The 27844-nt window shown below is 48.0% G+C and overlaps 1 protein-coding gene across 3 annotated transcripts in view; it reads right to left on the bottom strand.

Annotated features, from left to right (window-relative positions):
* The window catches only part of CRYBG3 (crystallin beta-gamma domain containing 3), a 1479538-nt gene that overhangs the window by 598717 nt on the left and 852977 nt on the right, over positions 1 to 27844 (bottom strand). For all 3 annotated transcript variants that reach the window (XM_085622435.1, XM_085622437.1, XM_085622436.1), the window contains one exon: positions 23038 to 23164. In XM_085622435.1, coding sequence (XP_085478561.1) covers positions 23038 to 23164 — 127 coding nt within the window. The remainder of the gene's footprint in view (positions 1 to 23037; positions 23165 to 27844) is intronic.

The raw sequence follows: 27844 nt of genomic DNA, 5'->3' as shown, positions 1-27844 counted from the left end.
GACAACGGGATGTCTATAATCTCCGAAATGCCGGAGTACACTTGTTGCCAATAGTCGGCTATTTCCCGGCACCCCCAAGCCATGTGAAGGAAGTCTGCCGCTGGAGCGCGGCAACGCCAGCAGAGATCCTCCTCCCGGAGGCCCACCCTGTGCATGTGCGCTGGAGTGCAATAGAGTCTATGTAGGAATTTATAATGAATTACCCTGAACCTGCTACTGGAGGATATTTGTTCAGTTTGTAGGCAGCAATACCTCCAGAGCTCGTCATCTATGGGCAGACCTAATTCTTCCTCCCATTTGGCTCGTGCCTTGCAGGGTAGGGAAGCTGGTGTAGTGCGTAGTGAGTGGTATAGGGTGGAGACTGCGTGCGCCGGAGTGACCGCCTTGAGTAGCCGATGGAGGGGCTCGAGAACGGGTGGTTCACTAGGAAACTCCCCTGTCAATGTTCGGACTCCGCTACGAAGCCGAATATAAAGGAATGTATCCATGGAAGTAGGGGCGATGTTAGCGAACATGTGTGTCTGGGAGCGGAATAGTCCATCCTGATAGAGATCCCCCCACGTCTCTATGTGGAATTTGGCCATAAAGTTTTTAAACAATTGTTCCTGCAAAAGGGGCAGCAAGGGGTGGTATGCCAGGGGAAGTAGTGGAGAGTAGAGCATTGTCGTGCGGGTTATTTTCGTGATGTATCGCCACGCTAGAATGGAACTGGAAATCGTGGTACGGTATACCGTTTGTGTCTCTGGCGTACTAAATATTGCTCCCTCCAGTGGGATAGGATCCGCCAACCAATGTTCCACCGCCGTCTGTGGTAGAAAGGGAGTGGGGTGGATCCAATGGTGAACGTAATGGGCTTGCGCGCTATAGTAGTACATCTCAAAGTCAGGCAGGTCAAAGCCCCCCTGCGCAAAGGGACGTGTCAAGGTCTCCCAGCTGAGACGAGGCTTCTTCCCTCCCCAGACCAGTCGGATAAGCTCAGACCGCAGGAGTTGAAAGAAGGATTTGCCTGGGTAATATGGGATATTCAGGAAGAGATAAAAGAGCTTGGGAAGAACCACCATCTTGATGAGGGAGGCTCGTCCCGCAAAAGAGAGGGGCAGCGTGATCCATCTGGACACGCAGGTTTGAACATGGTCAAATGTGCGGCCATAGTTCAGCCGCATCAGCTCCTCACGATCATGAGAAAGAAGTATACCCAAATAGCGAACCTCATCCCTTTCCCATCGTAGGGGGTAGTCCATGTGGAACGGCTGAGCAGCCGCGGTTAGCGGGAAGACAGTGGACTTTCCCCAGTTGATGTGGATGCCAGACATGCCCGCAAAGCGAATAAACTCCCGAAGGATGGGGTTGAGGTTAGCAGCGGGATCACGGATGTATAGGGTTATATCATCCGCATATAAGGATATAAGCACCTCTCGTTGGAGACACCGCAGGGCCCTGTCCCGGTGGTGTTGCCGGAGTCGGGCAGCCAGCGGCTCCATCGCCATCGCGAACAGCAACGGAGATAGGGGGCACCCCTGACGGGTTCCCCGCGACACCACGAAGGCTTCCGAAATCCGTCCATTCACCCCCACCCTAGCGATCGGCCGATTATAGAGAATATCAATCCAGTGCGTGAAGCCTAGGGGCAGTCCCATGTTGCGCAAAATACAATGAAGATAGTCCCATTCCAGGGAGTCAAAAGCCTTGGTGGCGTCCAGAAAGACTGCCACCAGTGGCAAGTCAGGGTCCACATTATGCATAATGGAAAAAAGCGTCCGGAGATTATTGGAAGTGGCCCTACCAGGGACGAATCCCGCCTGATCCGATAGCACCAGCCCTCCCAGTAACAACTGTAAATGGTTAGCTAGTACTTTGGTCAAAATTTTGGCGTCACAGTTAATTAGAGAGAGAGGGCGGTAGGAGTCGCAGGATTGAGGTGGTTTCCCAGGTTTTAATAGTGAGGTGATCAGCGCCTCCTGCATGGAAGGGGGGAGCGCGCCAGACTCGTGTGCCTCCATAAAGACCTCTCGAAGGTCCGGAGCCAGGATATCCATATAGGCCTTATAGAAATCCATGGGCAATCCGTCCAGACCCGGGGCCTTCCCGGGTGCCATCTGGTTGATCGCGTCTCGAACTTCATCTAGGCCTATCGGTTCTGCTAAAGACTCCCTCTGATGGTCTGAGAGCCAGCCCAGGGTAAGTTCCCTCAAGTAGTCGTCCATGTCTAGCGCGCCGACCCTAGTAGTGGAATATAATGTAGAGTAGTGTTCAGTGAAGGCCGCCAGGAGTGATTGTGTGTCGCGTATAGGGACTCCGTCCTCCCCCTCCAGCTCCAACACGAAGTTAGAGGTGGGCGGACCGCTCCCGCCAAGAACCTACCGGGTCGCTCCCCCTCCCCGTACGCCCGGGCCCTGAAGTACTTGCCTCGGAAGTTGACCTCTCTTTCAGCAGTGGAAGTGTAATCTGACAACGCCTCGCGATATTGCGCCTGTGCATCTGCGTTGACGGCATAGTCTGGGCTGGTCTCCAGAGTGTGTAGGGTGGACTCCAATGTACGTAGTGTGTCGCGTAAGGCTCGCAGCACCCCTGAACTCTTAGAGATGCAGAACCCGCGTATCGTGACCTTTAGGGCTTCCCACAAGGTGGACACCTGGTCTACCGATCCCCTGTTACGAGACAAGAAGTCCTCTAGTTCTTGGCCTAGTTCGGTACGGAAAAGTTCATCTAGTAAGGTGTTGGGTTGGAGTCGCCATGTCGGGGGTCTACCCATTATGTCAGGTAAACGAAATTTTGCCAGCACCGGGGAGTGGTCAGAGAATGTGCGGCCTACATGTTGCACCGCGACCATGGAGGGGGCCAGTGCCCTATTTACCATAATGTAATCCAGTCTGGCCCATGTGGCATAAGCAGTATTCCAATGTGTGCCTTCCCTGGAAGTCGGGTGTAAGTGACGCCAGGTATCTACCACGTCCTTAGTGTCACAAATGTCCCTCAGGTATTTGTGTGTGTTAGTATAGTGGTGTAGAGATGGGTTAGATCTATCCAAAGCAGGGTCTAATACAGCGTTGAAGTCACCCCCCCAGATGAGGTGCGCAGAGCCCACTTCGCGAACCTTGTTCCAGAGAGCAATGAAGCTGCTCGGGTCATCACAATTGGGACCGTAGGAGCAGGCCAGGGTGATAGTTTCGATACCTATCCTGCCCCATGCTATACAATATCGGCCCTCTCGATCCGTGGCGGCACCAAGGTGAACATAAGGAATACCTATTTTCACTAGAATAGCAGTGCCTCTCGCATATGACGAGTACGGCGCATGAATCAAGTGCGCAGCACATCTGGCAGCAAAGGTGCTTCTGCGTAGGGGGTCCATGTGGGTCTCTTGCAGGAACACAATTTGGACATTCAGTCTATCCAATGCACCCAAGATTCGCCTGCGCTTTCTCGGGTCCCCTAGTCCCCTGACATTCCAGGTGATAGCAGTGAGCACCCCCCCCCCCACCTAGCTCAGTGCGTGTAGCGTGGGTCAGGTCTGCGGGTAAGAGAGACACAGGTCAATAAGCCCACCCGGCAGCAACTCCTCAGGTATAGGTGATTAGCAAAGGTGGCATACTGTGCTACATCAACAAGTATATGTGCAATGCTCATGCTGAAAAAAAACAACCCCAAAACATGCCCTTGAAAACCCACCCACCCACCCACTCCGACATCCCAATCATGTCGGGCATCACCCCCACCCTGTACAAACCCATAACGTCCTGTCATGTACTTATCGGGGAACACCCAAGTGGGGGACATTAGGGGTCCAGACCCGCCATCCCACTCCCCCGATATTGCACCCGCTATCCCCTGGAGCCAAGATCCAGCGGAAGACGCGGGAGGGGGAGGTTGGTGCCAGGGCTCAATCAAGTTTAAACAGCATCGAGGAACCATCTAAAACTGCAGGGCCTAACAAGTGGTAGCTCTACAATAAAGGGCAAAAGCACAAAGATGAATATGTGTCCATAATAAAAACTGCAAAGTAGAAAGAGAAATAGGTGGAGGCAGAGCAGAGCCACAACAGAAGATTATCATCAATGGGACATAATGGCAACTGGAGAACTCAAATCAGTCAAGAGCAGAAGTGGGCAATCGGGATCTCGCCCTCTCTGTAGGGGATCGGGCTGGTTCAGTAGATTTTTTGTGGTCCCTCAGAAACAGTTCAACCTGGGATGGATCCTGAAAGATATGGGGCTTGCCACGATGGACCACCCGTAGCCGAGCGGGATATAGCATGGAGTATTGGAGACCATGTTGCATCAGTCGTTTCTTGACTTGTCCAAATTTACGACGTGCATCCTGCACTGACTGTGTAAAGTCTGGAAAAAAGGATAACGTGGTATTTTCAAAAAGGACTGGTTGACGTTCCCTGGCAAGTCGTAGCAGAGTGTCCCGATCCCTATAATTCAAGAAACGGATGACTACAGGTCTCGGTGGCGCCCCGGGCACGGGGTGAGGGCCCAAGGTGCGGTGGGCTCGCTCCACCACCAGCTGCGGAGAGAAGGCATCCGCGCCAAAGAGGTCAGAGAGGAGTTTTTCAATGAAAAGTTCCATTTTGCCCACGGAAGTAGTTTCCGCAAGACCAAGAAGGCGTACGTTGTGGCGGCGCGATCTCGTCTCTAAGTCCTCGTTCTTGTCGGCGATTACTTTCAGCAGTCTCTCCATCTGTGAAACCTTGGACGTGGTGACCGATACCCCATCCTCCAGCCCTGAAATCCGCTGTTCCGCTTCCTTAACCCGCTCCTCCTGCTGATCCAGTCTGTGCACTACGGAGTCCAGGCGGCGAGACATATCATCGATCTTGGAATCAATGGAGGTGAGGCTGGACTGCATATTCAGGAGGAGCGCCTTCCAGTCCACTTACTCGGCATCGCCACCATCGGAATCGCCGTCCCCCGGCGGTGGGGCCCGGGGTTTTTTTGCTTTTTTGAGATTCGAATGGGAGCCGGGATTGTTTAGCGTCCGCTTTCCCCATCGCGGCGATTATCGACCTGGTCCCCACGCTTGGTAACCAACACAGGGCAGTCACGCCGCTACAGCCAGTGTCCCGACGTGCGCAGCAATATGAGGACAGAGCCGTACCCCGGACACTCACCGGGAATCGCCCTTTAAGCCAGCAGAAAAGGAGGGGTCTACAGATTTTTTGAAGCGGGGAAGACCTCTAGTACAGGGCGCCAGCCGCAGCGGACTACGCCAGGGGAGAGGCCCCGATCCCCAGTAGCAGCCCCAGTCAGGCACCCCCCGAAGCTACGGCTCGCCAATGGTTCAGAACTCACTCCAGAGCTCGCGGCGGTCCCGCCCCGGTCAGCACCCCGTGGGGGGTCGGCCGCGTCATTTCTCAGTCCGCGGGGACACCACACCTCGCAAATCCCCGCGTGGAGCAGCAGAAGCACAGACAAATGGCAGGTTAGGCCTCGTGGCGAGCCGGGGGGGGGGACCAGCAACCGAGATTCCACACCCCCCGCTGCACCCGGAGCCGCCCCGAGACAAATAGGATCTCTCCTCGCCGGCCCCCAAAGCCGAGACCAGTCCCACGCCGGCAGACTCTCGGCCGAAAGCCGCCAACACGGCCTTAGCTCGCCCTCGCCTTACCAGTGCGCCGGGTGGTCAGCGACGATCGGAGGAAGTCCCTTCAGTTGCGCCGAACACCGTTCTCCTCCCTCAGCCGCGGCCGCGTTCCGCGGCCCAGCACGCACGCCGGATCCTCGGTGCAGCGTGTGCCCGGCAGCCGACCTCCGCGCTCCAGCCCAGCAGCAGCAGCGACCGCTGGTAGCTTCAGCGCTCGTCTCCGCCGAACCGCTGGGCAGAATGGCCCCCAAGTTGGTGTGGGCGTTCTCTGGCCGTTGCCCAACAGTTAGAGCAGGTCAACGTCGCGGTCCTCAGATGCAGGATGGATTAATGAAGTATTTGAGCGCCTGGACGGCGAGAGCCTCACGAATGTGCGGCCATGTCGGTCTGGCGCCCTCTAGCGCCCCCGTTATTTTTCAGAAAGTTCTTTCATCTTCGCCAGAGTCAGAAGAGGGAATGCAACATTTGGTTATGCAGTAAGTCTGGACTTCTTTTAGCAGCGTACCATAGTTTTCCATGCTAATTTTTGCAGACAGATGAGGGTATTTTAGAACATTCAGTATACTGAACTTTGCTCTGTATCTATTGGTTACCTAATACTATGACTGACAATTATTTAACAAAACTACTACTAAGAAAGTTACAATTTTCTTGGAAAACCACAAAATAGGCAGATTCTCTGAGAGTGGAAGCCATAGCACATATTTTTTACCTATGTATTATATTTATGTAAATTTGTAGGTTGCTTTACAACAAGATTCAAGCTAGCCTGGCTCGGTCCCAGGATGCTTGTTTCTCGTCCAGGGAGGACCTACCCTGGCAGTTCAGGCAGAACTGTTCCCATGAGGAGCAGAGTGAGGACTGATTTGCTTAAGGCTGGGTCCAAACTGGGGTGGCATAATAAGCAAAAGAACGATGAACTAAAACCATATCTCATGATTGGGGGTGAGTGGTTGAAAAGTTTCAGCACTCCGTTCATCATCTTGTGTTTGCAATGTTCGCCCTAAGTTGCCATGGGTATCCCTAGACGTGGGTCCCGTGCTCGCTGTGAGACTGGATTCAAGCTAGCCTAGCTGATGAGGAGTGATACTCTAAAAGTGGTCCCAGGATGCTTGTTTGCGTTCCATAGAGGACCTGGCCTGGCAGTTTGGGCTGGACTGTTCCCATGAGGAGAAGGGTCAAGACTGATTTGCATATGGCTGAGTCCAAACTTGGGTGGTATAGTGAGCAAAAGAACCATGGATTAAACCCAGATCTCTCGACTGGGAGTGAGCGGTTGAAACGTTTCAGTACTCTGTCCATCATCTTGTTGCGTTTGGTAGTACAGAAACCATAACATGGCTGCTCCTGTTACCTTCTTTAAGTTGATTAGTTCTTTCATATACTGTCTTGTCAGTCACTGCTACACAGCCAGCTCTACAGTGATATCATGGAAGGGAATAAAAAAGGGTAATTTTGACGGACTTATTAACCTATGTGAAGTGAAGGCAGCTATATTTGATAAGATGGGCCAAATACCAATCCCTGGTGGTCTACTGGCAGAGTTCAATCCGATGCACAATCACTTCAATTATTAACAAAAGTTTATAAACTCTAAGGAGATGCAAGTACACCCAGAAAACCTGTAGGCAGCGCCACAGCTGTTTTAGACCAAAGACATCAATAAATGTACCTCTTTACCCCGTGCCATGCGTCGGACAGCCGGGAGCCATCCGACGTCACGGTGGGCGTGTGCGTGGGACGGCTCCCGGCCATCCTAGCACCCACCCATGGGGGGAAGCACTGGCGCTCCCACTGTGGGCTGCCCTTTCAGCTGCTCCACCGGAGAAGGCAGGGGAAGCCCTTCCCCTGCCCCTCCGCCCCTCCCCTCCACGTCATCTAATGACGTCAGCGCGTGAGGTGCGCTGTCGTCATTAGAGGATTCTGGATGCACTGGAAGCCATTTGCTTCCAGTGCATCCGTAGAAAAGGAGGTAAGTTTCTCCTCGGGGAGGGTGGAGAGAGGGTTTAAAAAGGCATCAGAGGAAAGGAAAGGGTTTCCCTTTCCTCCGATGTCTTTTTAAGCATTTCTGGTGCACGATCGCGCCTGGGGCGCGATCGTGCACCAGGAATGGCCGTTTTTTTTTTTTTTATGGCCTGAGTTTTAAAAAGCAGCCCCTTGGGAGTGTCATTTTTAGAGATGGGTCCGTTAAAAATAATTAAAAAATAAACTATTTTAAGGCCACTAGGCCACCAGGGATTTACATTTTTTTTTTAAAGGGCCTTTGTGTATGGGAGCGGCCCCTTGGGCACGGGTTGCTCCCCTTGGGGGGGGGGGGGGGGGGGGGGATCATTTTTATTTGAAAAAGCCACTAGGGTGCACACAACAGCCTGTCTAGGATAGACTACATTATCACCAGGTCTGGAGAGAGTACTGGAGATCACACACCTCCCTAGAGGCATATCAGACCATTCCCCTGTGTTAGTGACCTACACATCCCACCTCATGGGGAGGAGGCGCACATATCCCATATGCACCGGATACCTAAAGGACCCAACCATATGGAAGGGCCTGCACAAAACTTTGGGGCACTATTTCCAAGACCTCTCCCGCCATCCTGTGGGAAGCATATAAGACGGTCCTGCGCGGACAGGCTATCTCCTTGATCACGTCACATAAGCGGGACAAGGCACAGCAGGTGCGGGAGCTTGAGCAGGCGGTGAGTCAGGCGGAGAGCACGCACGCCGCGGAGCCCAATGACAAAACGATCCACAAATTAGGCCTTGCAAGACAAGCATACAGAGACCACAGGTGGGAGGACGCTAAGGCAAGAGTCACAAAAACACAGCACACCATCTATGAAGTGGGGGACAGGGCCGGTAAACTCCTTGCCTGGCTAGACAAAAAGGAAGGGGCCAGTCGCTGGGTATCACAACTGCACTTGACCACTTGGGAGACAATAACGGACCCGCACGCCATAGTCACAGCATTCGCACAACACTACGAGAAAAAGCTACACTCCCAATGCAACAACAACCGTAGAGGAGAATTTGGCCTTCCTTAAGTATATACGTCTGCCCAGGCTGGCGCCCCAGGAGGTACAGGCGCTTGAGGCAGATCTCACGGTTGATGAGCTTACTGCAGCCATTAGAGGGCTCCAACCAGGGAAGGCACTAGGTCCCAATGATATTCCCGTGGAGCTTTATAATAAAGAAGCGGACACGCTGGTGCCGCATCTGCTGAGGATGTATGAGGCCAACCTGGAGATGGGAACACTCCCTAGAGACCAGCGTGTGGCGGCGCTTATAGCGATCCCAAAACCACGTAAACCCCCACAGGAGTGCACCTCCTACCGCCCAATTTCACTCCTCAACGCTGGAGCGAAAATACTAGCGAAAGCACTGGCGGCTAGGCTCCAGCCCTATCTCACGACCCTAGTATACCCCGACCAATCCGACTTTATGCCGGGCCGGAACACAGCGATGAACCTGAGGAGACTTCATGGCGTGAAGGCTCGCATACCCACTATCCAAGAAGATATGGTCATCCTCTCGTTGGACGCCAGTATGGCCTTCATTTGGGTGGAAAGGCCCTTTCTATTTGCGGTGTTACAACATTTTGGTTTTGGTCCCAAATTCTGTGCCTGAATTCAACTCCTGTACACACAGCCAGTGGCACATGTAGTGGTCAACGGGTGGGTCTCTGAAGACTTTCCCCTGGGGCGTGGCACCAGGAAGGGCTGTCCTTTGTCCCCCCCTCTTGTTTACTTTAGTGCTCGAGCCACTGGCGGCGTGGATAAGGAGGGATCTTGTAATACGTGGATTGCGGTGGTCGGAAGGTTGGGAGGATCGCATCTCCCTTTATGCCGACGACATCTTGTTATATATGGCATCCCCCAGACGGTCACTCTCCTGCTTGCTTGACATCTGCAAGTCACACAGTAGAGTTTCGGGCTACACTATTAACTGGGCAAAATCGGTTTTATATATACTTAAGGGCCCCCCTCCACACCTGCCTAGGGGTGTCACAATCCAGATTGCAGAAGATGGGTTCAAATATCTGGGCATACATATCACGCCGCAACTCACACAATTTTTCGAGCGTAATCTACTGCCACCCCTGAAGAGGCTCCGTAGTGACGTGAAATACTGCCACTCCCTGCCACTGACACTCCTGGGCCGAGCGGCCCCGTTCAAAATGATGGCTCTCCCCAGGTTTTTATACGCTCTACAAAACACACCAATCCCGGTCTCTCACTCCTATTTCCAGTCAATTGAGGTGGAGGTAGGCCACCTCCTCTGGGAAGGGAAGCCTCCCCGCATAACAATGTGCAAGCTGGTAAGGGGTTGGTACGATGGCGGAATTGCCCTTCCTGACATTCAGCTATACTATTGGGCCTACCAGCTCATAGTGGTTAATCAATGGCTCCACGCTCCACAGGACGAACCAGCATTGCGCATGGATAGGCACACCCTTGGCACAGATGGAATCCTGGGCGCCCTATATAATAAATCCCAGAAACACGCACTGATTGGCCCCACAACGCACACCGTGCGCATCTGGTTTACAGCACAATGTGCGTTCAGCTGGGAGGGAGTGCTAACACAACACACGCCACTCTGGGACACCCCAAGGTTGGGCAAGCTTCGCAACAGTAAAGGTTTCAACCGATGGCATCTAATAGGTATATCCAGGGTAGGGGACCTGTGGAAAAAGGGGGGAGTGGTCACATTTGCTCAGCTACAGGCAACGTATCAGATGGCAGAGACGGAGCAATACCGATACCTGCAAATTAAACACGCACTTACGAGGGCGATACCTTCGGGAACTGATCTCCCCGAGTCCTTGCCGCTTGAGGATCGATTACTGATGGACTGCCTAACCAAAAAAGCAATTTCTCTAACGTACTGTAAATTGGTTAACCATCAGAAAGATCCCACACACAACCTTAGAGAAAAATGGTAGGCTGAGGTGGGGGAGATGGACGAGCAGGATTGGCAGGAGGCACTAGCATCCCCACGCGAAGTGGCAATCCCCTCAAGATTACAGCTCATGCAACTCAAAATACTGCACAGAACGTATTACACTAGAACAACACTTCACAAAATAGGGAGGACTGATACACCACTGTGTCTGCGGGGCTGTGGGTTGGCGGGCACCTTTTACCACACATTGAGGGACTGTCACAAAATCATACAATGCTGGGGGGCTGTCATGGCTACAATCACTCGGGTATGTGGCTTCAGCGTCCCCCCTGAACCAAGGAGGTGCCTTCTCAACGTGTGGGAGCCAACAGACCTTAACCATGCAGCGCAGGACTGGGCGACCCTGGGTATCACACTGGCTAAGCAGAACATTGCTCAACACTGGGGAGCGCAGACTGTCTCCTCTCACCAGCAGTGGTGTCGCGATCTAGACAGTGCCATGGTAGTGGAAAAGGCGGTCCTTATTCACAGAGGGTGTCCCCGAAAATGGACACGAGTGTGGGGGAATTGGAACGCATTTCGAGGGAACATATGCACCCCTCCGCCTGAAGAATCTGACCCGGAACTGAGTGACTAACAAACACTGATGATGTTCCCCGTGGGAGAATTGTTATTAACTGTGAAAAGGGGTACATTGGGAAAGTTGGAGAAGCAATATATTCTGTTCACTCTAAAGCACTACCTTGTACAATGTATGAACCGATAAATACATGTGTTTGTAATCAGCAAAGTTTTATGCAAATAACAATAAACCTTTAATTTAAAAAAAAAAAAGCCACTAGGCCACCAGGGATTATTTAGTTTTTTAAAATATGTTTTTGGGGAGCGGCCCCTTAGGCAAGGACCGCTCCCCTTTGGGAATCACTTAGTTTGGCCGTTTCTGCCCCCCTTGGGGGCAGATCAGCCTTGTTATTCTAGGCCCATCTGCCCCCAAGGGGGACAGTAGCCATTAGACAACAGGGATTGTTTGTGTTGTTGGAGAGCGGCCCCTTGGGGGAGCAATATGTTTTTGGGGAGCGACCCCTTAGGCAAGGGTTGCTCCACTTAGGGAATTATTTATTTTGCCCGTTTCTGCCCCTCTTGGGGGCAGATTAGTCAAATTATTCTAGGCCCATCTGCCCCCCAGGAGGCAGAAGCCATTAAGACACCAGGGATGGGTTTTAATGTTGTTGGGGAGCGGCCCATTGGGCAAGGGTCCCTCCCCTGGGGGAGCAATATGTTATTGGGGAGTGTCCCCTTAGGCAAGGGTTGCGCCCCTTTGGGGACCATTTATTTGGGCCTTTTCTGCCCCCCACTGAGGGCAGATCAGCCCAAATAAACAATTATTTGTATTGTATGCCCACTAGGTAACCATATTGTTTTAGTGTTGTTGGGAGCAGCCCCTTGGGCAAGGGTCGCTTCCCTTTATAGGGTGATTTTTGTGGCCGTTTCTGCTCCCTTTGGTGGCAGATCGGCCATATGTTTTCAGGCCCATCTGTCCCCTAGGGGGGCAGAAGCCACTAAAGAGGGCTTTTTAAATGTTGGTGTTGGGGAGTGACCCCTTGGGCAAGGGTCGCTCCCCCCCTTTATGAAGATGAATTTGTTGGCTGCTTCTGCTCCCCGTGAAGGCAGATCGGCCTTATGCTTTTTTAGGGCCACCCTTGTTTGGTTGGTGGATATTGTGTGGACTAGTGCATTATTTGCATACGTGATTGTAGTGTTTTATTTCTCCTTTTTATTCTAGTGCAAAGCTTTTGATTCTTGTTTGCGGTTTCAGCAGTGGTTGACCTGCAGTTTTGCGCAGTTGCATTTTTTTGGTAAGAAAAACATTTTTGTTGTGTTTACTCCAAATGAGTATTAATGTCATGCATGAATGAATTTTTTGTAAGGGGTGTCATAATAGCAGTATATTTAGTTAGTGTTTTGAGCATAAAGTTCTTTGCGATGTGTTTTGCATTGTCTTATGTGTCATTTTCTTTTCTTTATCTTTAATGTAAGTGTCCCGAGTAAAATGAAACCTCACTTGCGTGGGTGTCCAATGCAGAATTGGCTAAAAACTTATTTTTAAAAAAATATAGTGCTTAGAATTCTCTGTACTATACCCTTAATCCCTATGTTTTCGACTCTTCCCAGTCACAGGCCCTTGCCCCAACCACACAAGTGAGGTATCATTTTACTCGGGAGACTGAGGGGAACGCTGTAGGGTTTGACATTTCTGCCGGCACGGTGATTCCACCCAAAAATATGTGGGAAATGTGTTTTTTTCAGATAAATTGGAGGTTTGCAGGGCATTCTGGGTAGGGGAACGTTAGGGGATTCATGCAAGCCATACCTCATTGGACTCCCTAGGGTGTCTAGTTTTCGTAAATGTGTGGGTTTGGTAGTTTTCCCTAGATGGTGGCGAGCCTGGGGCCACAACCCCAGGTGCCCCCCCTCCCCCCCCAAAAAAATAGGTCGTTTTGTTATAGGTTATTTTGAATTCTCCACAGTACGATTTGGGCCATTTCTGTTGCAGCCACTATGCCTACGCACACAAGTGAGGTATCATTTTTATCGGGAGACCTGGGGGAACGCCGGGTGGTAGGAAATTTGTGGATCCACACAGATTCCAGAACTTCCCCACAAAGAAATTTGAGAAAAAATTTAATTTTTCAGCTAAATTTGTGGTTTGCTGGGGATTCTGGGTAGGAAAATGTTGGGGGACCAATAGTTTTCAGAAATGTGTGGGTTTAGTAGGTTTCCCTAGATGGCCGCCGAGCCCGGGGCCAAAAACTCATGGGACCCCCTTGCAAAACCAGGTTCTTTTGCAAGGGTTTGTGAAATTTGTGGATCCACGCAGATTCCAGAACTTTCCACCACAGAAATGTGAGGAAATGTGTTTTTTTGACAAATGTTTAGGTTTGGAAGAGATTCTGGGTAACAGAACCTGGTGGGAGTCAGTCAAGCTACCCCATCCTGGATTCCCCTGGGTGTCTAGTTATAAACAAGCATTAAAAATGCAATAGGTTTCGCCTTTCATTAAGTTAAAGCCATTTGCTTTACTATACAATACCATTAGCAAAGAAAATGGCCTATTGCATTTTCAATGCTTGTTTAAGACAGAGGTTGCTGGTTAGGCAAGAGGGAGCTTTATTGAAGGCCAGTTTTCATTGTTATGACATGTTGCAAACTGTGCCCTCCACCGAGCCCTACCTTTTGTGCCTCAAAAGTAAGCTATGACCGTTTTTTATTAATAAGATTTCAGTTGGACCTATTGCCCTTTTGTTAGCCTACCCTCGTTTGGGAATTGGGGCCAAAAGGTTTTATCCTGAGGCTGAGACAATAGGTCTCCGCAGGACACGCTAAATTTTACTATGTTCTGCAGTTTTTACGCTGTTCCCAGGAAAATATACCTTTTCCCCCAAACTGAAAAGGGCTAACTTTATTCAGGTCCGACCTGCCCTCATTTATTTGCAAATGATTGCAGGGTATACCATCCTTAACATCCATAGCTTTTTAAAAGTTGCCTTAAGGTTATGATTTTTTTTTAATTAAAATTATTTGGTGCATGAGGCTGTTTTAAATGATTTGTGGTCCTTTCTATGTATTTTTACATAATGTATGTTTTTTTAACTTTAACATGTATTTATCGAGGATGGATTTTATTGGATATAGTTATTCTATGGCTTGCATTGCTTTTATGTATTTTATTCTTAAAACCGAATAAAGTTTATATTAATTGATTGACATATACAGCAATAATCTGGGTTCAGTGGGGCCACAACACATGCTGCACTCTCAGGGGAGAGAGGTTTATTCCATACTGATGCGGTGCATGTATCGCTGGAAGCAATAAACCCGTTCTGCAGTTATTTTCTTTTGCAGCACAAGTCAGGGTGTCTCAGAATTAGATTGAATGTCAGGTGAGCCGTGTCAGATTGTGGCAGGATGGGCTCATGATTGGTGCTGGACCTTCTGATCACATCACGTTTGCATCGAATAAATATTATAATTGTCTAGATTGAATGGCAGGTGAGCAGTGTCAGATTGTGGCAGTATGGGCTCATGATGGGCGCTGGACCTTCTGATCACGTCACGTTTGCATCGAATAAATATTATAATTGTCTATTTCATCTGGACCTCAAAAGGGGGCATTTAGAGTTTGTTTTTTTATACAGTGGGCTGAGGATGGACAGTGCCTGTGTTCAGGGGGGGGGGCAGTGGTCAAGATTCTGGTGGGCATTCACAATACCAAGTGGGGCTCAGAATGGTTTGGAAGGAGGAGTCAGACAAAGTTCTCACAAATGGCGAGCAGGGATGGATGATGTTTACAAATTCTTCTGTCTAGGTTACTCAGTACTGGAACTCAATCTAGATTTGCTACTTTTTAAATCAAGAAATCCATTGAGTTTTTAAATGTTTCCCTGTGTAACGCTGTGCTAATAAATAAAACCCGAGATGGTGTAATCTATAAAAAAGAAATTCGCTGGCTCAGGCCTGGTCTGTTGGCTTGTCCTTGCCTAGTGTCCTCGCGGCGCTCGACTGGTCCATTCCTTTCTACTATTTACCGCAAAACAAGCTGATGCATTTCCGGTTGTGTTCCTTTGTGAGTAAGATGTCCACTACATGAGGGAGACTGGAGCTGCTTCTGTCCGCCTTCACGATCACAGCACAAATAGCGTATTATCGTATTCTTCATAATGCTCACAGCCGGGACCGTTGTTTTTCTAAGCACTTCAAGTCAGGAGAGCTCATGGATTGTGGGATGGGAGGATATGCGGTTTGCGCAGAAGCCATGATTTTGGTCAGTGCTGGCTTTAGCGATGGTGACGCCCCGTGCCTCTATCATTTTTGTCGCCTTCCCCCGTGACCTCCTTCTAAGATACCCTCACTACCTTTCGGCAAAAGTGCTCCTTATCTCTCCAATCATAAGTTATTGGTAAACACGGCGCACCCTCTGAGGTCAGGTCCCCCCTCCACAGGTCAGCGCCCGGTGCGGCCGCATCGGTTTCACTGCCTTAAAGCCGGCCCTTAATTTGGCAAATGGAGGGTACATGGGACTAGAGACACGATTTTCCCAAATAGAACATCTCTGGCAGACGTTTTATGGAAAAGAAAACATTTAAAATAGAGCACTCAAGAAAAGAAATCGTTGGCAATGAAGAGGTCCCAAATGTATTTATTTTGTTTAGTAACAGTATCCAAATGGCGCGGTCGCTGCCAGATGCAAGCAGCGATTAATTATTGACAACAAAAGAGGGGAAAGATAATTGAAATATTTCCGTCATTACTGGCAGGACGTTGATGTCGCTGTTTCTGTCGGCTTCAGTTGCTGCCCCTCGCCAAGGGGATGCCAGTTCGGAGCAGAGGTGTGCGCCTCGGACCCTTCGTGAACCCAGACAAACCTGCCGCTTTAAAGCCCTCCCTTCCCCTTTCATCCTGGAGCCTGTGTCACATCTCATGGCTTCTGAGGCGAAGTCGACATCCAATTCGTATCCCTCCGGTGCCGCCGTGGTTTCCGTACTTCTCTCCACGGGACAGCATTTATTGACCCCTAGAGGACTGGAGTTAAATTTGAGAACAGTAAAGCGTATACATAAGGTTTCGATAGGTCTCTGCAGGGTTTTTAGATCAGCAACATGATGGGTAAAACGGAGCTTTTATAAAGCCAATAAGTGAACTTTTGTGCTGAAGGAGAAACAATGGAAGTGACGTATTTATTCGCCGTGACCTTTCAGCTTATTCCTTCGCCCGGTCCATGAACAAGGAATCCAACAGCAGGGAGTGTAAAGCCCACCTTCATTGACTTCTTCACGACCGGCCACCTTACGGACATACTTTACGGACAGAGCCGTGGGATACGAAACGGCTTAGGCTGAGGCATTGGTGCAGCTGGTGCAGTGGCGCCGGGGCCAGAGCCCAGCGGTATTTACCACCCCAACAGAAGTCAAAAGGAAAGGCCATCTTCCTGGCATGCACCAGGCCAGTGCCTCGGACATCGTTTCTACGCTACGGCCATCTACATACTGTAGGAATAATATTTGATTTATGCAAACTTACTTTGTAGATGTTCACACATACCGCGTTCTTAAATTAACAAAACCGCACGTTCTACCCCAAGTCTCTCGCAGTCAGCACTGTAAAATACAGGGGTTACTACTGTCCACTTTAAGGTTGTTAGGTTATCGACCTCGGAAAGATAAAGAGCGCTGAGGTGAGCTTTTGAACTCCTCACCCTCAGATCACAGGAGATGTCAGCGGTTAACGTGTTGAATTTTGGATTACAGATGTTCAGTACAGAAAAAAGTATCGCTTCCTAATACATGCTTGCGAATATGTCGTGGGCATCTCACTTCCTTGGTACTGACCAACAAACTGAGCAGAATGTCTTTCAATATCAGAAATGGCACGTCCTAGCAAAGGAGAGAGACTTTCATTGCTGTCGCAACATCAACAAAAAAAGTGCTCGCAATTGCCTTGTCCTCCCCGTGACCCCGTGCGCCTCTGAGCTCCGTGCCTGCTTCACAGCTATTCTTCACGACAGCCGTGAATCAGGTGAGCCCGTCAAAGTAAAAGCCAAAGGGAGGCAACGAAAAACCCTCCTTTCCAATGGGAAGCCAGCGTTTAACAAACGCTGACGCTACCCAATGGAAATGAGGGGCAGGGCTCGAGTTCCCTTCTCTGTTTACTATAAGTCTCGAGGCGAGGAGCACATGCGCGCTCCAACGCCAGCCGAGACCTAAAAATGTATAGGTTTGCTAGGTTTCCCTAGGTGCCGGCAGAGTTAGGGTTCAAATTCTACAGCTTGGCACTTTGAAAAAAAAGGGTCAGTTTTCACTGTGAAAATTTGGTGTGTCCACTTTGAGTTTTGGGCCGTTTCCTGCCGCGGGCACTAGGCCTACCCACACAAGTGAGGTACCATTTGTCTCGGAAGACTTTGGGGAACGCGGAGTGGGTAGAATTTTGTGGGTACACGCAGATTCCATAACTTTACACCACAGAAATGTGAGGAAAATGTGGTTTATTTCACAAATTTTTAGGTTTGCAAAGGATTCTGGGTAACAGAACCTGGTGGGAGCCAGTTGAGTCACCCCATCCTGGATTCCCTTGGGTGTCTAGTTTTAAAAATGTATAGGTTTGCTAGGTTTTCCTAGGTGCCAGCAGAGCTAGGGTCCAAAATCCAGAACTTGGCACTTTGCAAAAAAAGGGTCAGTTTTCACTGTGAAAATGTGGTGTGTCCATGTTGCGTTTTAGGCCGTTTCCTGTCGCAGGCACTAGGCCTATCCACACAAGTGAGGTACCATTGTTCTCAGAAGACTTTGGGGAACGCGGGGTGGGTTTTCTGTGGATCCACGCAGATTCCAGAACTTTCCACCACAGAAATGTGAGGAAAATGTTGTTTTTTGGACACATTTTTAGGTTTGCAAGGGATTCTGGGTAACAGAACCTGGTGAGAGCCAGTCAAGTCACCCCATCCTGGATTCTCCTGGGTGTCTAGTATTAAAAAATGTATAGGTTTGCTAGGTTTCCCTAGGTGCCGGCAGAGCTAAGGTTCAAAATCTACAGCTAGTCACTTTGCAAAAAATGGGTCAGTTTTCACTGTCAATATTAAGTGTGCCCACGTTTGGTTTTGGGCCATTTCCTGTCGCGGGCACTAGGCCTACCCACACAAGTGAGGTACCATTTTTATCGAGAGACTTAGGGTAACACAGAATTGTAAAGCACCCGTTATTACCATTTGACTTTCGATGCATTTCTGCCTTCCAAATGAAAGACAATGTGTAAAAATGAAGTCATTTTGAAAAATGACCAACAATTCTCATGCTAGTATGGGTACTCACAATTTCGGAAATGTGCAAATATCTACTGTTTCTAAACTCTATATTTTGTTCCAATTTCAGAAATACATAGGTGTCTTTTATACCGATTTTTCCATGTATATATTTTCCCAAATTAATTGCTATATACCTGGTACATAATGAAAAACCATTGCAAGAAACTGCTCAGTTATTGGCTCTGCGTTCGTCGGGTTCTTGGTGAACCTACAAGTCCTATATATCCCCAAAACCAGAAAGGTCCAGCGGGTGTAACGGTATTTTGCTTTCAAACAGCTGTCACAATTAGAAGTTACAGGTGAAAACGTTGGCACAAATGGCAGTTTTTTTCAACTAATTTTCAATTTTTTCTATATTTAACTGTTAGTTTCTATAAAGAAACCTTAAAAGATCTACACAAATGTATAGCTTTCCAGGATCCATTATTGTTTTCATACCCATTTCTACCATTAACTGGAAGAAGGTTGAAAGCACAAAAAATAGCAAAAATAGGCTATATCCCAGTAAAATGCCAAAACAGTGTAAAAAATGTTGGTTTTCTGAGAAAAGTCTGTCATTCTCTAAAAGATGGGAAAATGGTGATTTCAGCCCCACAAACCCTTTGTTGATACCATTTGCAGGGAAAAAAACAGACGCTTTCAATTGCAGCACTTTTTTTCCCCCCAAAAAACTAAATGTAACTGTATTTTGGCTAATTTGTGGGTCCCCTCCAGGGGAATCCACAAACCCTGGGTACCTTTAGAATCCCCTTGATTTTGGAAGAAAAGGACACAAATTTGGCGTGGATACCTTGTGTGCTAAAAAAGTTACAGGAGCCTAAGTGCGAACTACCCCAAATAGCCAAAGAAAGGCTTAGCACAGGGGGGAAAAGGCCTAGCAGCGAAGGGTTTAAACATTATCTATGCTTAATTTGGATTGCCTGCTGGTTCAGGCTATCGCCCGCAGTCTTGAAAAACTAGACAAGCTAGGATTAATTCCAGGGTAAAACACCTCAAACAAATGGAAAAGAAAAAGTTAAGGACTGTGGCACCGTCCCTCCAGATGCCTCAGATGCTCAATATGCTTTTGATCCTCAGTAATGTGGACGCTTGTTTTAAAGTTAAGAAAATGAACATTTGGATCGTACATCCTAGACGGAATGTAATCTCTGTTTTTTGCCTAAATGATCACTACTCTGTTTAAACTTTAGAATGTTGAACTTTTTGGTCCCCGTTAATAGCAGTTCTGTGCATTTACGCACTCCCTGAGACAAAGTATGCTCTCCTGGTACTCGTCTTCTTCCAGCAAACCTCATCTCATGACCCCTCGTTCTAGAAGCACTAATCGCTCTTCATAGCGGCGCATGATATAGGAGTGGTCTGCCTATAGTTTCTATATTTCAACAGTTTCCATCAAGTATCAATAAAAAAAACCTGGCCTATCTTCGAGACATGTTTTTGGCGGCACGTGCGACGGGCTTCCTCCCCCCTGACCAACGCCTCGCCAGCATAGTTGTGATACACAAAGAGGGGAAGCCGCGAGATCGCTGCGCCTCCTATAGGCCCATTTTGCTGTTGAAAGCGGAACCCAAAATTCTGGCTAAAGTGTTGGCTAACCGACTGGTTCGGGTCGTGGGCGACTTGATTCATCAGGATCAGTCTGGTTTTATACCCCATCGGAATACCGCTCTAAATCTGAGGCGGTTGCACGGCGTGCTTGCTAGAGCGGAATTCATACGTGAGCCGGCCATATTGGCATCTTTGGATGCTACTATGGCATTCGACACTTTGGAGTGGCCAAATATTTGGGCCGTGTTGGCGAAATTTGGGTTCGGCCCGGAGTTTATTGGTTGGGTAAAATTACTATACGCTGACCCACTGGCTCAGGTGGTGGTGAATGGTAGGGTGTCGGCTCCCTTCGCACTGGGGAGAGGTACGCGGCAGGGGTGTCCGCTATCACCCCTTCTCTTTGCACTTTCTTTGGAGCCTCTCGCCGCCTGGTTGCGTTGGGAGCCGTCGTTGCGAGGCATTAGATGGACGCCGGAATTCGAAGACCGTGTCTCCCTTTACGCGGATGATATCCTTCTGTATCTTACGTCTCCCCGGCGGTCGCTAATTGTATTGGTGGATGTGCTGAATTCTTTTGGCCGCAACTCCGGCCTGGTCATCAACTGGGCCAAGTCGTGCGTCTACGTCCTCTCGGGGGATGCCCCCTTTCTGCCGCGGGACTGCCCAGTTCAGATTGTCACCCTGGGGTTCAAATATTTGGGAATCTTTATCTCACTGGACCCCGCGGTTCGCTATGAGCGAAACCTTCTACCTCCCCTTCAACGATTGAAGGCCGACGTAGCGAGATGGCGACGACTTCCGCTCTCGCCGCTCGGACGGGCGGCATTGTTTAAAATGATGTCGCTGCCGCCTTTCTTGTATGCTTTGCAAAATACTCTTGATGTCGTGCCGGCCCGTTATTTCCGGGAGGTGGAGGGTCTGCAGCGCCAACTGTTTTGGGACGGGCGGCCGCGGATTGCTCTCGCCAAGTTGACGCTCCCTTGGTATGATGGGGGGGTCGCCCTCCCCGACATTAAACAATACTATTGGGCGTCTCAGTTGGCGGCGGTGAACCACGGGATATATGGTCCTGCTTTAAACCCGGCCTTCGAGATGGATAAACTCCTGCTTCCGGGTGGGGACTATAATAGGGCGCTGTACTCGGTGACCCAGGACACGCGGTTGACGGGACCCACGCGGGTGGCGGTGCGTGTGTGGCACGCGGCGAATGCTGCGATGGGGTGGAAGGATCGCTTGACTCGGGCGACGCCGTTGTATGCTTCTGGGCGGTTGGGCTGTTTATGGAGATCGAAAGGCTTTGAGAAATGGGATATGATTGGTATATGTAAGGTGGGTGATCTGTGGGCGAAGGGATCTTTCAAAACGTTCGAAACGCTTAAACTTGAATATAAATTAAACGATAGGGAGTACTTCCGGTATGCTCAAGTCTACCATGCGCTTTGTTCGGTTTTTCCGGATGCTACTGCTATCCCCGAGTATTCCCCACTGGAGGATAGAGTGTTGGATGGCTACGTGCCCAACAGCACTATTTCCCTGATTTATAAGAAACTCATTAACGATCGTGCGGACTTGCTGCTCCGTTTGAGGGAGGCGTGGACGGGCGATGGCTTGGAATTGGATGATGAGGACTGGGTATCGGCAGTGGCCTCCCCGAAAGAGGTGGCGATCCCGGCCCGCCTACGGTTTGTACAGCTGAAGATCCTCCATAGAGTGTATGTCACAGGGCCCGGTTTGCTGCGTATGGGTTATTCGATGGATGGATTGTGTAAGCGTGGATGTGGCCTACCGGGCACGTTCCTTCATATCTTGTGGGAATGTTCGGAGATTGTGCGATTCTGGAACGGTATCCACACTGTAATGGAGGGGGTCACGCATGTGGCCCTGTTGCCAGAGGCTAGGAGGTGTTTGTTGAATGTCTGGGAACCGAATGATTGTAATGCGGCACAGACGCAGTGGGTGACCTTGGGGTACATGGTGGCTAAGCGTAACATTGCACAGCTATGGGGCTCCCCGAGGCCGCCCACGATTGATGTATGGAAGGAGAATATGGACTGGTGTATGTTTAGGGAAAAGACGGCGTACGTGGCGAGAGGTAAACCAGGGAAATGGACTAGGGTATGGGGTCCGTGGAATCTATATCGGGGACGTATCTGCACCCCGCCTCTGCCATTAGAGGTCGATATTGCTCTGACCCCCTAGCCGCGAGTTCCGCGGGAGGGCTTGATGTGTGCTCCATGCTTTGTTTTCCCATTGCCCCCCTCTACAGCTCCCGGACAGGAACTGCTTTAGACATTATATGTTATTCCCCGTCCCGGGAAGAGCACGCTGCTACTTCGGACTCTCATTGCCTTGAGTGTGTTTTCTACTTAATACAAAATGAAACTGTTGCTTTCAATTGCTCCTGGCCTATGACCACGGCCTGTCATATGTATTGACGAACTGCCGGGTGCCTTGCCTATGGTTCAACGGATTGTGTGGCGTTACATTGCGGGCCCTCGGGCTCTATAGCGGCCGGCCCTGGTGGTTGTAGGCCCTTGTTTGTATTTTATTGTGTGCTAACGGTTTCGAATAAAATTTTTTTTTTTTTTTAAAAACCTGGCCAATAGCAGCGATTTGAAAAAAAATCTTCAGTAATACTTGACTCCCAACCCACTGCGTTCTGACACATGAGGAAGAATCTTCAGAATAACACCGAGTGAAAAGCACATTAAAATATGTATTTGACTCCACAGTTGTAGGCAAAAATATATAATCACAATCATGCAACCTCGGAGAACGATATAACAAAATTAATATAGCATGCATTCCTACTGAAGTGAGTATCTTCATTCTATCTTTTGTGTTCAGGAAATTTGTTGGATATAAGTTTTTTTTGCTAAAATTATCGTTAAAAACAAGAGCTGTGATTGTTACAGTGACAAACCATGTTCTTCTCAAAACACCCCGGATTTAAGTGAGGCTGACAATGTATTTAATCTGTACTTGCAGCAAGTCATATTCAGGTGCACACTCTTAAATAATGATGTATCAAGTCTGTCGCCTGCAGCAGCTACAAACAATAGAACGCTAGAGCTGCACACATAAATCAGTTTTACATTGAATTCATTGCACAAACAAACATTCTGGCGCCAAAGTGCATTAACGTACCAACATAACAGGGCGTATTGACAGGATGGTGTTATTATGTCCTCCCCAGTCAGAAAAACATTTGTATTTCCCTTTCTCCAAGACATACTGCTCCCCGCAGAAGTGCTTTTGCTGATATGCAACCCACCTGGAATAAAACACGAAGTATTTATACACTGATTTACATTTTGCATTTATTGTACGATGTTGTACTAGTCAAATGTTAATGTCTTTCTTTACGAAATTAGACTGACAAAGTTCAAAAAATCTAACTCCATATCAAAGTGCTACGACATATTAAATGTAAATATGGTGTAGCTTTTGAAGTTCTGATGTGGCGTGCAGTTGTTAAATTGCATTATTGTTATGTTCATAAAATTATGCATTACATTGTCCTGAAGTGAAAAAACATACCAAAATTCAAATTTTTTCGAATTGCAAAATGATTGCAATAGGTTATTTCCTTGATTGTACAAATGTCTTAGGCGAGAAATGTGGCACTCGCGAATAAATCAACATCAGGACCAAGGAGGCAACAGAATGCACGGTGCTGGAGGTGTTGAATGTCCTGCCGTCTTCACTGAAATCACTCTCTCCCTTGAACATATCCAACAAGCATCTTAAAACTCATTTGTTAACACTTTTTAAGGGATTTTCTAAGTTATTCCCTTCAAACCAGTTTGGTTCTTTCGGGAAAGTACCGAGCCCTTAGAACCCCACGATCGACTAACCAAAATCTGATGTGCACAGTTGGGTTCATAAATCAAAAGCTGCAGCCTTTACTTTCCTAGCCCACAAGCTGTGGAACTCTATTCCTGAACACATGAGAATTGTCTCCTCAGAGTCTACCTTTAAGGCTCTTTTAAAGACACATCTTTTCACAGATATATAACCCTGGCTCGTCATTTTCCCCTGAGGCCCAATGGTCATGGAAGGGTTTTGGTCTCTTGCTTACAACTGTTAGAGTTCTGAGGCCCAGGGATCCCAAATCCTGGAAGTTATTGCTCAGTTTGATGGAATAGTTATTGTTTTCTCGGGAGAAAGACTCAAGGCACTGGACCTCTATGGCCTTAAAAAATTGGTAAATACTTATGGTTGTGAGTCAGTTTCACTCCCTCTAAGATAAGAAGCATCCAATAAATTGGTAAATCCAGAGTATTATTTATTCATAACAAAGATTGACAGCCAACACGTGTTTCGCCCCTTTTGGCACGGTTTTGGCCAGGGCTTTTTATTTTCTTCAGATTATTGTTGCTTGATGTAAAATAACAGGTATCTTCAATTGAACAGAGTATCTTTTATGTTATTTGAAAGTTTAGCTATCTGTAGATATATAGCAATCCAGGAGAAATGGAATCCTCATTGAGTGCAACTGTTAGAGTTCTGAGGCCCAGGGATCCCAAATCCTGGAAGGTATTGCTCAGTTTGATGGAATAGTTATTGTTTTCTCGGGAGAAAGACTCAAGGCACTGGACCTCTATGGCCTTAAAAAATTGGTAAATACTTATGGTTGTGAGTCAGTTTCACTCCCTCTAAGATAAGAAGCATCCAATAAATTGGTAAATCCAGAGTATTATTTATTCATAACAAAGATGGACAGCCAACACGTGTTTCGCCCCTTTTGGCACGGTTTTGGCCAGGGCTTTTTATTTTCTTCAGATTATTGTTGCTTGATGTAAAATAACAGGTATCTTCAATTGAACAGAGTATCTTTTATGTTATTTGAAAGTTTAGCTATCTGTAGATATATAGCAATCCAGGAGAAATGGAATCCTCATTGAGTGCAACTGTTAGAGTTCTGAGGCCCAGGGATCCCAAATCCTGGAAGGTATTGCTCAGTTTGATGGAATAGTTATTGTTTTCTCGGGAGAAAGACTCAAGGCACTGGACCTCTATGGCCTTAAAAAATTGGTAAATACTTATGGTTGTGAGTCAGTTTCACTCCCTCTAAGATAAGAAGCATCCAATAAATTGGTAAATCCAGAGTATTATTTATTCATAACAAAGATGGACAGCCAACACGTGTTTCGCCCCTTTTGGCACGGTTTTGGCCAGGGCTTTTTATTTTCTTCAGATTATTGTTGCTTGATGTAAAATAACAGGTATCTTCAATTGAACAGAGTATCTTTTATGTTATTTGAAAGTTTAGCTATCTGTAGATATATAGCAATCCAGGAGAAATGGAATCCTCATTCAGTGCAACTGTTAGAGTTCTGAGGCCCAGGGATCCCGAATCCTGGAAGGTATTGCTCAGTTTGATGGAATAGTTATTGTTTTCTCGGGAGAAAGACTCAAGGCACTGGACCTCTATGGCCTTAAAAAATTGGTAAATACTTATGGTTGTGAGTCAGTTTCACTCCCTCTAAGATAAGAAGCATCCAATAAATTGGTAAATCCAGAGTATTATTTATTCATAACAAAGATGGACAGCCAACACGTGTTTCGCCCCTTTTGGCACGGTTTTGGCCAGGGCTTTTTATTTTCTTCAGATTATTGTTGCTTGATGTAAAATAACAGGTATCTTCAATTGAACAGAGTATCTTTTATGTTATTTGAAAGTTTAGCTATCTGTAGATATATAGCAATCCAGGAGAAATGGAATCCTCATTGAGTGCAACTGTTAGAGTTCTGAGGCCCAGGGATCCCAAATCCTGGAAGGTATTGCTCAGTTTGATGGAATAGTTATTGTTTTCTCGGGAGAAAGACTCAAGGCACTGGACCTCTATGGCCTTAAAAAATTGGTAAATACTTATGGTTGTGAGTCAGTTTCACTCCCTCTGTTCGGTTTTGGTCTCTTGCTTACCCTTACTCAACCTAGCGCTGGGACCCTCCAATTGGAGCAGCTGAAGTGCTGAAGTGCTTTCAAAACCAATTTCATTCATTATACTCATTATATTCAATCCACCCTTCTTCCCATGTGTGGCAGGTCTTGACCAATGTCCGAATTCTACTTACGCAAAAACAACAATTGATGGACAGAATGCAGAACAATGTCATACATTCACCCCAGTACAGAGATCTGGGCCTAAATCCATCGTTTTTTTGCTCACCATGCCATTCCAGTTTGAACCCAGCCATATGCAAATCAGTCTTGACCCTGTGCCTCATGGGAACAGTCCAGCCCGAACTGCTAAGCCAGGTCCTCCCTGGACTGGAAACAAGTATCCTAGGACCGGTTTCGGGGTTTCACCCCTCTTCAGCCAGGATAGCTTGATTCCAGTGGCATGGAGAGCACGGGACTCACGTCTGAGCATACCCGTCCCACTCGGGGTGACAAATGCAAAAACAACAATTGATGGACAGAATGCAGAACAATGTCATACATTCACCCCAGTACAGAGATCTGGGCCTAAATCCATCGTTTTTTTGCTCACCATGCCATTCCAGTTTGAACCCAGCCATATGCAAATCAGTCTTGACCCTGTGCCTCATGGGAACAGTCCAGCCCGAACTGCTAAGCCAGGTCCTCCCTGGACTGGAAACAAGTATCCTAGGACCGGTTTCGGGGTTTCACCCCTCTTCAGCCAGGATAGCTTGATTCCAGTGGCATGGAGAGCACGGGACTCACGTCTGAGCATACCCGTCCCACTCGGGGTGACAAATGCAAAAACAACAATTGATGGACAGAATGCAGAACAATGTCATACATTCACCCCAGTACAGAGATCTGGGCCTAAATCCATCGTTTTTTTGCTCACCATGCCATTCCAGTTTGAACCCAGCCATATGCAAATCAGTCTTGACCCTGTGCCTCATGGGAACAGTCCAGCCCGAACTGCTAAGCCAGGTCCTCCCTGGACTGGAAACAAGTATCCTAGGACCGGTTTCGGGGTTTCACCCCTCTTCAGCCAGGATAGCTTGATTCCAGTGGCATGGAGAGCACGGGACTCACGTCTGAGCATACCCGTCCCACTCGGGGTGACAAATGCAAAAACAACAATTGATGGACAGAATGCAGAACAATGTCATACATTCACCCCAGTACAGAGATCTGGGCCTAAATCCATCGTTTTTTTGCTCACCATGCCATTCCAGTTTGAACCCAGCCATATGCAAATCAGTCTTGACCCTGTGCCTCATGGGAACAGTCCAGCCCGAACTGCTAAGCCAGGTCCTCCCTGGACTGGAAACAAGTATCCTAGGACCGGTTTCGGGGTTTCACCCCTCTTCAGCCTGACCTTTGTATGCTTTTGGCCACATACCATTAATTCCATTATTGCCATTTTACAGTGTGATTTGTCTAATCACTAGACATTCAGCTAGTCTTGTGTTCCACCACTGCATTTCAATCCACCCTTTCACACCCCTAACATGACCTATCCCTCAAATCTGGTGTTACGCATTGGTCTATTCCTGCTCAGCTCTACATTCCATAAAAACACACCTTACTCATGAACTTGGATACAGCCTTCACTCTACAGTGAATTAAAAAATATGAAAACCTGGCTCTGCTCCTTTTGGTCTTAAAGAGATGTAGGTCGATCCTAAATGTAATAACAGAAGCTCTGTGATTTTGTAAAAAGCAAAATATTGGCCTTTTGTAATCGAAAGATGCTACCTGAATGAAGGCATGAAGGCCTGGTTGATAAATCCTTTGATTTCAAGTTCTTCCTTAGATTTGAGCTGGTACTAGATGAGATAACAACACACTTTGCAAAAAAAATTGTATATATGAAATTTAGATAAGGGATTTCAATCATTAATAGTTTTAGCTCTAATTGGTCATTAGAAAAACTCAAACATGCAAGGTGGCAAAAGAAATGGAGGAGCATTTTTATTCTGTTGTACTGCATACTATTACGCAAGGAAAACATGGATTCGACCTATA

Source organism: Triturus cristatus, chromosome 8 (genome assembly GCF_964204655.1).
Source record: "Triturus cristatus chromosome 8, aTriCri1.1, whole genome shotgun sequence".
Classification (NCBI taxonomy): domain Eukaryota; kingdom Metazoa; phylum Chordata; class Amphibia; order Caudata; family Salamandridae; genus Triturus; species Triturus cristatus.
Note: the sequence above shows the minus strand (reverse complement) of the source record. Positions and strands in the feature narration are given on the sequence as shown.